This window comes from Cuculus canorus, chromosome 11 (assembly GCF_017976375.1).
Source record: "Cuculus canorus isolate bCucCan1 chromosome 11, bCucCan1.pri, whole genome shotgun sequence".
Classification (NCBI taxonomy): domain Eukaryota; kingdom Metazoa; phylum Chordata; class Aves; order Cuculiformes; family Cuculidae; genus Cuculus; species Cuculus canorus.
This window is the reverse complement of record NC_071411.1, coordinates 789,867-802,750: the sequence shown is the minus strand read 5'-3', so window position 1 is coordinate 802,750 and position 12,884 is coordinate 789,867. Positions and strand designations below refer to the sequence as shown.

Genomic DNA, 12,884 nt, shown 5'->3' with positions numbered 1-12,884 from the left:
CCTGTTGTAAGCAAGGCTGGTGTTCATTCCCGCAAGCCAACCACTCTGATCAGGTTCTCAATGGCCGCCTCGACCCCCAGCAGGAGCAGCAGGCTCCGGAAGTGCCCGGGGGCCTTCCTCAACGTCACCATCTTGTGCTCCAGGACTGCAAGAAGAACATGACGATGGACATGGGTGTCAGACAGTGGCAGGGGTGGGGATGAAGGGGTGACCTGCTCTCTGGAGGAGGGGGTAGGTGGTGGGTGAGCCCCTCTACATTGTGTGGGAGGTGAAGCTCAACTGCCTGCTCGATGGGGATGGGTTTGCCTGGCTGGGCTTGGCGAGATGGCTTCCCGTCTCGGCCAGAGAGATGTTGGGCAAGAAAGGGGACGTGTTCTGCTTGATGGCTCAGCAAGGGGCCTTGCAGGGAAAACAGTTACCTTGCTCCGGTACTTTAGTGAGGAGGTCCAGAACAGGTGTGGTTCTCCCTTCTTCATCCATGTGTATCTTCCAAACAATCAGTAACTCCAGCCTGCATGGTGCGCACAGAACAGCGGGTCAGGGGGAGGTATGGGGGGGGTCAAGGTTTCTCCTGAGCCATGAGCGTGACTGGCAAGAGGGCCACGTGCAGGGTTCTCCAGTCAAGCGCGCAGGGATTACCCTGGAACAACATCCCATCTGCTTCCCTGTATTGTGTGTTCCCCTCTGACCCCTGCTTCCACACTGGAAGCGAGGCTTGCCCACCCCAGAGCTGATCTGACAACACTTGCTCACTGCCAGCAGGATGCTCCCTTCATTGGGGCTGGTGGAACATTTGCGGTTGTAAATGTCCCCTTTCAAGAGGATTTGTCAGCCTTTTGCAAATGCGTTGTTAAGAAGCCTCTGAGAATTTGAGTGTGGTTTGTTCTGGGATTCTGCAAACAAATCGATCCGCAAGCGTTTGGTACCAGCCCTGTGGAATGGTTTGAAGTTCTCGGGTCCTGCGGTGGTGGGCGAGAGGGGCCATGGGCTGGGACTGGGCACCTGCCAGCCTCAAGAAAGGCTGTAAAATAAAGCTGCTTATTTTCTAACTGCGATGGTCTGACAATATTCATTTCAGCAGCCCAGAGTTAAAGCATTCAGTGCCAAATCTGCCATTTAAAACTATCTATTATGGTTTATTTGCCAGCTCCACAAAAAAATACCATGGAGGGAGCTACACCTTATTTCCAGCTGGTTCCATATAAATTAATGCATGCTACAGCGAAGATGGAATAGAAGGGAGCATTCTGATCCCTTCACAAAAAGTGACATTTCCTGGCCCTTACAGAATTCTGACAGATCATTATTATCTTACATGCAACTTCAAGGGTTTGTTACTCTGTTTAAAAACCCAAACCCACCAGAACACATCCAGCAGGGAGCCCAAACAAATCCAGTGTGTGTGGCAGAAGAACGATCTGCTCCCACACATAACTGATTGCTTCCTAAAACAATGGAAAAGCGCAGCCATGGTTGCTTTCAATACCATGGTAACTGCAGTTTTCTTTCCATTCCTTAACGGCAAGATGACTGGAGCGCTGTGCTTTGCCGCCGGGGTTTGTAATCCCTGCCCCTCCTGCCACAGCAGAAAGAATGAGCCGCAACTGCTGGGGAGCAGGTGGAAAACCCTGCTGTAGCTCCTCGAGGAGGGTGGCCAGTGTCCCCTGGCCCAGCGAGAGGGACGCTGGCCTCAGCACCTGCTCTGCCCGTTGCTCTGCTCATGTGATGTGGAGAGAAAACCAAGCCGGTTCGAGCCCAGCTGAGCTGGACACGTTTTCTGATGTGTGAGAGGGAGGGCGCATCCCACATCCCTACACTTTGAATTCAGACTCTTTATTGGAGCATGAGCTCCCAAACCCAAGACAGTCACAGATATTTTTTCTTAAACTACAAATCAAAAGTCTTCTGGAGCTCTTCATTTTTTCCACCAGGCTTTTTAAAGGAGCAGGCACGCGTGGTAGGCAGACACCTGCCTGCCTGACCTAGCAGGGCATGGGGCTGGCATATCTGCTTTTTTGGTTTTTTCTGTTTCTTTCTCCTTGTGTTTTTAATGTGTGGTTATAGCCCTAAAATGGAAGGCGCATCATCTGATTGCAGTGCATTAGAGACATTACAGAGCACAGAGTGACTTCTGTTCAAGCAGACTGACTCTGTATAGATTGTCGATAGGTGTGTCACAATCCTCTAGCTCTGTGAATCAATAACTGGATGTATCGGCTTACCCAGAAACTGAGGGGTTCCTCAGCGTTATATAATCGCCCTGCAGTCCTTCCGGAAGGGTCACGATGTCAGGATATTTGCCCTGTGAACAAACAGGTTCCAAAGGGTGCAAATTAGGTCAGAAAGATCACAGCAGCCAAGGCGGTTTCTGGCCCATGCTTTCCACCGCAGTGGAACCGGGGTTCAGTTCACTGCCACGTTTAGCTCACGCTTTTAATAGTTAAGAGTAATGATACCAATGGTTTCAATTCTGAGGTGCCGCTCGAGTTGTGACTGTTCAGGGATTTTAGTGCCATTTATGTGCTCTCAAGGGATACATAGATGCGTCACCTCAGACAGGCCAGGATCGCACACCTGTACAGAGGCCGCAGAAGCTCTTACACAGGAAATCATGAAAGAGTATTTTTTTAGTCGTGTTCTGTTTGTTTGATCCAAGGCCGCTTTGCAGGAACAACCCAGTCCCCATACCAGCACTGTCTGCTGCTCCCTTTGTGACGGGGTCACCGAGGTCCTTACAGCACTTCAAAGGCACAAAGAAACACAGGCAGTGAGATACGGATAAACCCCCTGTGACCAGAACACGACAGGACAACAGAAAATGATAAACCAGAAACAACCACTACCTACTCTCAACTGTCCCTGTTACTGGGCATGAGAGCCACTTCCAGTCACTCTGCTGCACAAAGCCTGAGACTCATCCCATCACTGACTGCTGGCGTTTCGCAGCCTCCGGCGCGAGCCCTCAACTACCCAGCACACAACCTTTGCTCTAACTGTGGTAAATCGTGTGACAGAACAGCACAGTCGCCGTGTGGAAGGCGAGCGGGTGCTCGGAGTACGAGGAGCTGTGTACACATCAAAACACTGGGAAAGAACACAATTCCTGACCCTGCAGGGACGCGTGATTGCAGAAGAGGACAGAACCCAGAGGCTGCCTGTCCGCGTGGACTGCGATGCTGTACTTGCTCGTACTGCCTTACGTACGGCATACAAAGCTGCACTCCTCAAACTGCAGCTTATAAGGTGTGAAAAACCTGTCAGCCTAAATTGCTGTGTGGCGCTCAGCGGGCACGCGGCACGTCCTGCAGAAAGAAACCTGGGGAGTGCGGCTTTGAAAAGCACCCAGGAGAAGGAGTTGGGTTTTATAGGGCTGCGCCTCATCCGGCAGCCTGAGATTGCGGCCAGATGTGACCTTGCTCCAGTTTAGGAATTCATGACAGACTGAAGGGGGGTTGCAGAATGCCAAATGATATCAAACACTTGGAATTTGCCAGTGCTAATTTCTATGAAGTCCTCAATGCTGTATTTCTCATGGGGACGCAGACCAGGGTCTGTCCTGGGAACAAAGACACACGAGGGACAACAAAATGCCTGGCAGTTACAGCACGAAAACGTGGCTGATCGCAGGCCACTACGGAACGATGCCCTCCGATGGGCCAGGTCTTCGATATTCCTTACATGCCTTCGTGCGCCTGGTATCTTGGGGCTCAGGGAATCCAGCGTCTCTACAGCTCCAGGCAGCAAACTCCAGGCATTCAGATCAGCCTGCAGCTGGGGAACCCCGGTGCCTCTCTCACAGGAGCTCCGGAGTTTAAAACAGCTAAACACTGACTCATATTTTATCCTCATCCGCCCATACTGGGAATCACAAAGGAAAACGATCAGAAGCACTAGGCAAGCGCTCCAGTTCTCAAAGCCCTGCAGAACGTGCCAAGGACTTGTTTAAGAACCCCTGTGCAGCCACAGCCAACCCCTTCATGGGGCTCGTGGGGGTATTTCATGAGGGACAGAAAGCGGTGGTATCTCTAGGAGGCCTCCAAGGCTGTGATTCTCTCCTGTCTGAAAGCTCCCTCTTACCCGGTAGCAGCTGCTTTGCTGAGTTCTGTGCAGAGGAAGCAGCTTTTCTGTGCCTTAAGTACAGGCCGGGTTTGGCGATTCATCTGAACTCCGAGAGAATCTGATCCAGTGTGAAATTCACAGGACTGGGATGAAATCCACCTTCTTAGCAGGAAAGGCCACATCTTAGCAATCCACAAAACACACAAACACCTACCTCTCCCTTCAGGCAGATCGGACATGGGAGCTGAAGCCCTGACAGCCCCGGACGCGGGCTGCCCCTCTCCCCTCAGGGGGCTCCTTGGAACAACTGTGGGGAAAAGGTGGAAGGAAAAGCTATGGCACCCGGGGTCAAGAGAGAACTGACAATTCAGGGTAACGGATGGTCCCAGCACTGGAAGGTCCCTCCGGAACATCGGTAACTCCTGCGGGACCTCGTGAAGTCGCTGGGTGCCTCAGACACCACGTCCAGCAGCGCGATGCCAGATGGGAAGGATCAGCCACAGCTGCACTAAGCACAAACTGACTTTAATCAAGAAATATCTTTCCTCAGATGACTTTTAAATGTCAGTTTATGATTAAAACCAAAAGCCCGTGCTATTATTACTTCTGGATGGAAATGGGTTTTCCAGCTCCTTTAGGAGTCCAAGCAGGATATCTTAGGGGAACTAGAACAGAACTGGGCTCAAATCACACAGGAAGAGCATCACGATGGCATGCACAGTCTTCCCGTTCTCCCATGACCGATCTTACACACACACAGAGTGCTGTCTGAGTGACCACACTTGTAGTGTCTATTTTTACACAAACACTTTCTTCTTCAGCTGTTCTGCATTGCAGAGCAGCTTCCTGCAGGCTACAGCTCTTGCAAGGAACGTGGTTTCAGTCACTCAGCCTCAGAGCTGCAACCTGGAATGCAGAGCCAAACCGGCAAGGCAGGGGCAATGCTAAAAGCAGACAAACTCGCTTCTAAGCCACGTACAAGAAAACATGCTGCTCCCCTCCCAGAGGAACAGCAGCTCCCACTGGACACCGACCCTGCCCTCGCCGGTCCGTCAGGAGGACGCGATACAATGTGCGCTGCGCCGGCTGCGCTGCCAGGAGCCGCTCCACAGCACGGAGCAGCTGCTACATTTGCCACAGCTGCTCCGCAGAGGCTCTGGTTTGGGGTGATTTATGGGTGTGCTCTGTTTAGCTCAGGCTGTGCTATCACCCACTGGAGCCCTACACACAGTGGGAGCACCAAGGCCTTACATAACAACATCAACCTAACTTCAGGAATTCTAATACAATTTAGCTGCAGAAATGATGACAATTCGTGATGCAGTAGTACACCAGCAATAACATGAGTAAGCTCCAAGAGGCATTGAACAATCAGCATAATCCTCAACAATCTCCAACATAAGAAGGATATCAAACCATCGGAGGAGTCCAGAGGAGGCCATGGAGATGATCTGAGGGCTGAAGCACCTCTGCTATGAGGACAGGCTGAGAGAGTTGGGGTAGTTCAGCCTGGAGAAGGCTCTGTTACAACCTTAGAGCAGCTTCCCGTGCTGAAAGGGGCTCCAGGAAAGTTGGGGAGGGGCTTTTTCCAAGGGCATGGAGTGATAGGACAAGGGGGAATGGCTTTAAATTGGAGGGAGGAAGATTTAGATTAGATATGAGGAAGAAATTCTTCACAATGAGGGTGGGGAGGCCCTGGCCCAGGTTGCCCAGAGCAGTGGTGGCTGCCCCATCCCTGGAGGGGTTCCAGCCCAGGTTGGATGGGGCTCAGAGCCCCTGATCCAGTGGGAGGTGTCCCTGCCCATAGCAGGGGGTGGAACTGGATGGGCTTTGAGGTCCCTTCCAACCCAACCCACTCCATGATTCTATGATTTATGAGAACTGGTCTTGCAATTTACATGTCCTTAACGCACGTTTCTAAAATGCAGTGCTGACTTCTCCAAGAATTTCCTCTGATTTTTCCAAAGTGTCTGTTGCACAGGTGAGAGAGACTTATAAAATATCTAAATCCAATGAACCTGGAACACAACAGAACTGACTTGGAGATAACTACTCACAACTTACTCTCATGTGACTCACCTCAGAATCTAACCAAGTATGTCTGTCTTACAGGCTGAAATGTTTAAAGCTTTGTTTCCTCAGCAGCTTAATACTAGAAACAAAAGTCACTTGGAGCTACTGGGGCTTTGTAAGGCTTAAACACTTACATTTTGAAGGAAAAACCACTTTATCTCATGCCACATACAAAGTATTCTTTATATGCCAGTTCATATTCTGTTTGTTATATTCCACTGGAAAAACCTTCCTCCCTTCCTCGTGTTATCCCAGACCTGCATTTGAGACATGGTGTATCGGTTACATCACATTTCTGCTTTCAAGTCTGGGAGCCTATGGGACAAGAATTAGAAGATGCAGCAAATCCTCAATCTGCTTTCCCCTCGCACAGCCACCTCCTGTAGGCACGTACATGTACGAGTTACAGCTGTAAACTTTGCGTACAGGTTGGGTTTATCGAAATCGATGCCACTGCAGCAGCAGCAGAACACTCACAGTTACAGCAGTACCGCCTGCTGACACCGCGAGCAATGCTGCGGCTCTTCCCTGCCTCGCAGCAGCGCACGACTGAGAGCTCACTGAAAACCAGCAGTGTTTGTATTTTAGTGCCTCGCAGCAGCGCACGACTGAGAGCTCACTGAAAACCAGCAGTGTTTGTATTTTAGTTTCTGGAGCAAGGAAGTTTATCAGCACCCAGTTCCGGCAGTATCTCGTAACAGCGCACTGGCACCCCATGTCCCACTCGGTCTTTGATCTGTCTCTGTTCAACATAGGAGTTTGTGATGGATCTTCATAGACTTATAGAATTGTTTAGGTTGGAAAAACCTTTTAAGACTATCTGAGCCCATCTGCAAGCCTAACGCTGCCAACTCCACCACTAAAGCACTAAGCACCACAAAACTGCAATTAGAGTAAGAAATGCCATACAGAATTGCTGAGGCAGCGCTCTACAAATACTTTGGATAGCTAGGTTCGAGAAAAAATCTTTCACTCTAACTTCTCTTTACGCTAAACTGTATGGAGCATTAGAAACACTGAAGGTACCACAAATGCTTCTGTATTTCTCAAACAGCAGCTAGCACTACACAAACCCCACTTGATCAACGGCACTCCCACAGAGATCCGGTCACACCGAAAATGTTAAACAACTAGTAACGATGTACAAATCCTATTTGCATTTATACTTGTCTTTAAAGCATGGCTGAGCCTCACAGCCATTGGATCACCAACAGTAATGTTTTGGGGCTGCATGTTCTTAAAGAATATTTTCCTATGGGCCATTTGGTCCCAGTGAGATTCAGGCTTGAATAACAAACATGGAAACATGAGCAAAACCTGGCCTCAACACAGCTCCGCTTGAGCAGGCTTCACTGTTTTTCAGAACCAACCGCAAATACCCATGCCAGAAATGGGGTTCTGTGCCCAGAACCACGCGCTGGAGGGGCAGGATGCGCAAGGAGGGTGCCCTGTTAGCTTCTGCATCCCCACTTCACGTGGCTTTGCGAGGACACATTAGAGGTCAACTTCCATCAGATAGTTATCTCATGCTTTGGAAGATGGCAGCACGCTTTTCTATTCGGAGAAACATTAATATCAGCTTAAAGCAACTGGAATATGTAATAAATCACAGCTGTGAAAAGAAGCCGTTGTATCTATTATTGCATGAGAAACACTGACAAAACCTGGTTTTAAACAATAAAGTATGAATTATAGAATTATAAAAGAGAAATAGTGTATAAAAGTGTTCTTGCAAGTTATACTTTCATGTCTAGACTGAAAACTGCTTAAATTGCTTCGCGGGCGCTAGAATTATCAAATCTTTGAGCAAAGACCGGCACATGGAAAGGTCAAAGCACAAAGGATGCCAGAAGTCACCATGAGGTTTCTCATTCTGTGCAATTAGGGGAACTGAAACCCAGAACAGACAATGCTCCTTCCCCCTTCAACTAAATTACACAGCAGAAAAACACTGTATTCGAAATGGGATTTATGAAGCCTCACCACACATAATTACCTCTCAGAATAAACCCACCTTCCACCTTCCCCTCTGAGCAAACATTTCACTGGAGGAACGCAGTCCTGCTGGGGTCTGTGTTACGTGAATCCCACCAGACTCCACGGGCCTGCAGAACCACGTTCACCAAAAGAAGCATGCAATGAGAAAGCAGAGTTGTCTACACGGCAGTTGTACAATGTCTTATGCTCTGCTCTGTTCCCGTTTCTCAAAACTAAAGGCACAAGTGAGATACCAACTATACTGCTTCTATAGCAAACAGGCACTCAGGAAATGAGGATACCCTTCTCCAGAGGAGAAGGCTTGCAGGCTGCTGGCGCTGCCTCCAGAGACTTCGCCTCTCCCCATGGGGCACTGCAACAGCCTTGGGCTCCAGAGTCATTTCTACCTTCCACAGCTGCTCTCTTGGGCACAGACCTGAAGGTCAGAGCGGGCCATGGGCAAGAGGGTAGAAAGGATATTGCTCTGAACAAGGGTGATTCTGACTCAAATATTTGTACACTGCCAAGTACAGAAGAATTCAGGGCACTGAATTCCTCGGTGCATCCATTAGGAGTGATGACATGCAGCTGCCAAGCAAAGCCATCTTCCTGTGCTCCACCTTGTTCGCTTTCAAAGGCCAAAGCTGCAGGCACCAGGAACCTTCTGGGATGTGCTGTGTAAATATTTAGTTCATTGCTAGGTGCTGCTACAACACAAAGCAGTAACAGCAGCACTGACGCCAGCTGCCGGGGGAATCCACGCACTGTCAGTGCAACCCCCAGGTGGCTTTTATTTGAATTTAACCACTTGGCCCATTGCAAACAGCTGCTGGGAACAACAGATTTTGTGTCCAGTTGAAAGAAGATTAGCTACTATAGCAGCTGAGCTTTACTGATGGGAGGAAAAAAAAGAAGGAATTAAAATAGGGAGAGAAAGGTGGCAAGAGGAGCGCAAGAGGAGCACAAGTGAGCAAAGAGAAGGATCAGAAAGTTTGGAAGTGATGGACAGATGCGTAAAGACAGTTCAAGAAAAAGGCAATTAAAGCAACAAACAAAAAAAGATTTTGCATTCGCAGCATTTAAACATGTAGTTATCCTCAGCTCCTACATAAAGACGAGGATGTGACTCTCAACAGGTCCATTCCCAGCCCCAAGCTGAGTCACAGCAGGGACTGTCCAGGCACACATATACTTCAGGCGTTAGGCAGGAAAAGTGAGAAGAAAGGCAAGCACTCTAAAGTTATTTAAAAAGTAGTTCTGAATTACTTCAGTATTCATTTTTTCCCCTGAAGAAAGACCTCTGGATGACTCTTCCGAAACACCCTGCGTGCTAACACTTGAGGCCTCCAGCATGTTCTCTGTCTCTGGCTTTTCTGTTTTTCCCCTCATTAGCGTCCACTTGCCGCTCCCCCTGCCAGCAGAAGCAGCACTGTCTAGACTGCGTACAAGCTTATTCCTCTCAAAAATAACCCAAGTGTCAGCTCTTACAACCCCAGAAATCCCACTGCTCATTTCTAACGTATCCTGTTGCCCTATGGATTCAGAAATACTCTCCGACAGTTCAATCCTTGTTAGCTCCCAGGAGCTTTCCTGCAAATTTCTACGAGGCAAGGATGTTGTGACATTCAATGAGCAAAGCCCTCCCTGGAATGTACTCTATAAAATCAATTAAAACATTTAATGAAATGAAATTAAAGCATATCAGACGCTGAGGCAGTTAAAACGGCACGAGTTACCTCACAGCCTACGTGCTTGTAAATGGATTACGTACAAAGCAGTACAGAAGCACAAAAAGGTTTAAAGTAGAAAATGAACAACTAGTAAAGAGGAAATACAAGTTAATCAATCACACTCAGAGATGCTGCAAACATCTCGGGGCTTACCTAAATCTGCCACTGAAATAATACAGAAATGTCACTGCAAACAACCATTATGCATATGTGTGTTACTCCCTAAATACGGTGTGTGTCATCTCCAATTCTTGTTATTCCACTTCTACATCCTAGCATTTTCTTATTCGACAAGTAACAAACTTCAGCATGACCTCACCCAGCTTTCAGTGGAACAGCTGCAGAGCACGGCGTTTACCAGTGCCTCACTCCCCAAGCTCATTTCTGACATCCATCCTTTCTGCCCACTTCACTCATTCCAGCAGGCCTTATGGATGCTCAGCTGCAAGATGTGGGAGCTGCTCTTCTGAACTGACTCTGTGCTGAAAATGTTGGGTGAAAACCAGTGGACAAAAGACTGCCCCAGTAATGGGTTTTCTTTTGTTCTCAAACCCTTTGCCCCAGCAGCACTAGGTCCATTAACAACTGCAGACGAACCAGCCTTTGTGGAGCCAAGGCGGTGGTGATGCTGCAGCAGCGCACCCTCCCTCCCAGCCTGCTCCCTGCGTAGCTCAGTGGGCTGAAGTGGTCCCCACTGAGGTTCCAGCTCCCGGCTGGAGTGAACACAGACACGTCAGCGTGCTCTGCAGTGACACCTCTGCATCTTCTGCACAGCCACAACTGTAAACTCAGTTTGATGCCATTTAAGCAAAGCTCACACAATAGAAATATTTTCATGAGAAACTACAAAATCATTTTCCTTTCATGTAATCATCCCGAAAGGCAGGAACGCCGCACTCTCCACATCTACACATGACTTTTATCAAAAAACCAAAAATGCCAGAATCCGGACCCAATCTGAAACTAAACTGGCCAGGCTCAAATGCATCTAAACAAAGGGGTACCAGAAAGATCCCTAATCTCACTGACAAAAATCACATAGAATTTCCGAGTGTCACTCTGAACTGTTGCCTTAAAATGATGGTAAATCCCTTTACGCTTCACTCTTTCTGCTGAAATAAAACTGTGGACTCATTAAAAGCTATTTCATAGCACACAGGGCAATTAAAACCAAATTCCCTTCAGCTGCACCTGGAGACGGTATCCCATTGCCTGGTTAGGGTGAAAGGCAGCAGCCCATTTCAGCTGGTTTCTGGCAGAACAGAGAGCTCCCTCTCAGGTTATTTCCATATGGGAATGCACTGTTTTGAAGTAGGGTTTCATAAAACAAGTATCCAGGGATAGTTCAGCTATTCCCACTCTCCCTAAGCTCCTCTGCTTTCCTCATCCCTGCCAGCAGAACCTCTTGGGTGGCCGTGCCTGTCTCCGGACAGAGAGCAAAGCCTAGGAAAAATCGGCATTAGCTCTCTCAAAATGACTAATAGCCCAGCCACACGACCAGTAGCCGGAAAGGGCCTGGAGACAGTGCTCCGGCTGGAATGACTAACGCTGCCGCTGCAGATCCCATCTCCTCCAACTGCTTTGGCTGTTTCCCTTCAACGGCTGCAGTGCCAAAAGGCAAAATACCTTTATGAAGAAAGGAGTGCTGGACAAGAACAGCTCGTGTCTGAGCCTCCACCGAGACACGGTGAGCTTTGGATACGACATTAACACAGAGCTTGTTGTGTTCCGGCAACTGCCGTTGCCCAAAAGAAATAACTGTTGATTTTGAAACAGGACAGTGCAGGAGCTGAACTCCTTCTCATCCTGCATGACACGAAGAGAGAAAAGAGACATGAGAACAATAAGAGAACCTGGTGCTTCAGCAAGAACTCTACTTGTTCTTTGGCCACTCAATGAGTCCTGCAGCAGACAAAGGAATGGGAATGCAAAGGATTTACTGCGGAGAACAGGTAGAAATTACAGTATGAAGTAAAACTCAACCACCACTGATGTTCTCCTTGGACAAGGTGTGGTTATACACACACAGACACAGGGTCCCAGGACAACACAGCCGGTTGAGACGGATGCTTTGTTGTTCTCAGCATTGCCCTCTCCCAGATGGCACAGGGGAAATGGTGCTGGGGTTTCAGGAGATACCAACTCCCATTAGGCACAAGTGCTGGTCAGATCGTGAAGGAAGCCTAACAGTCACTTTGTAAGGTGTTTGCAGCTTGTACTCAATCCTGACCTTTGTGCATGCTGGAAATATAAGCCTCTAAAAATGTCATAATCATAAAAATATCCATTATTAAGAATTCAACTTGGACAACGGATAGGTGCACACATCTCCCTGCCATTTCCTTACATTCCCTGTGGTAGCACACTGTAGAGTTGCTGAACAAGTCCTTTTTGCTGTAGTCCACCAAATCACCCAAACAAACCATCTGGTGCCACTGTTTGCAATGGGGAAAGCAGCAACCAGCAGGCAAAGACAACTGATTTTTAGCTTGAAAAGGAAACAGCAAGCAAACTTTGCTATTTCCCTCAATGTGTCCTCTTGCACCAGCTGCCAACAAATCCTTCTTCTTGACTAAAGAGCTTCAAAATATTTGTGTCCTCTGTTTATATCCCCTTCCTGAGACACTCTCTCACTGCAGAGGCATCTCGTCACTACTTTCTACCTCATGTTAAACCGACAAATGTGAAAACCTTGCAGGCCACAAACAGAAGAGATACAGAGCAGCCACAGGAACCCACTGACGTCTGCCAGATGAAACCTCAAACCAACATTTTTATCTGTAAGATCAAGTATTAATTTCCATATTTCACTTCTGATAGAACTGAAGATGGCAACAGTGCACAAAAGAGGTTTATTAAAAATGGTACTAACTTCTTAGAGAGACTACAGGGTTCTGTACAGACACTTTTTTGCCATTTTGCCTACAAATAGAAAGAGCAATCAAGCACAAGCACATGCATGGAAAGAACTCATTGCTTTGAAAGGGCAAACAAATAGGCAAAGACCATTAGAATAATGATCTATTCTTATTTCTAATGAATTCT

The 12,884-nt window shown here is 48.1% G+C and overlaps 1 protein-coding gene across 5 annotated transcripts in view; it reads right to left on the bottom strand.

The window, feature by feature from the left end:
* Nucleotides 1-12,884, bottom strand: part of CENPP (centromere protein P) — a 103,228-nt gene that overhangs the window by 8,054 nt on the left and 82,290 nt on the right. For 4 of the 5 annotated variants that reach the window (XM_054076588.1, XM_054076591.1, XM_054076586.1 and 1 more), the window contains 3 exons: nucleotides 2,223-2,302; nucleotides 420-511; nucleotides 7-145 (listed from right to left, as the gene is read on the bottom strand). In XM_054076588.1, the coding sequence (XP_053932563.1) occupies nucleotides 24-145; nucleotides 420-511; nucleotides 2,223-2,302 (294 nt within the window). In that variant the 3' untranslated portion in view covers nucleotides 7-23. Of the gene's footprint in view, nucleotide 1; nucleotides 146-419; nucleotides 512-2,222; nucleotides 2,303-12,884 lie in introns of those variants that run through there. The other variant, XM_054076589.1, reaches the window with a different exon arrangement.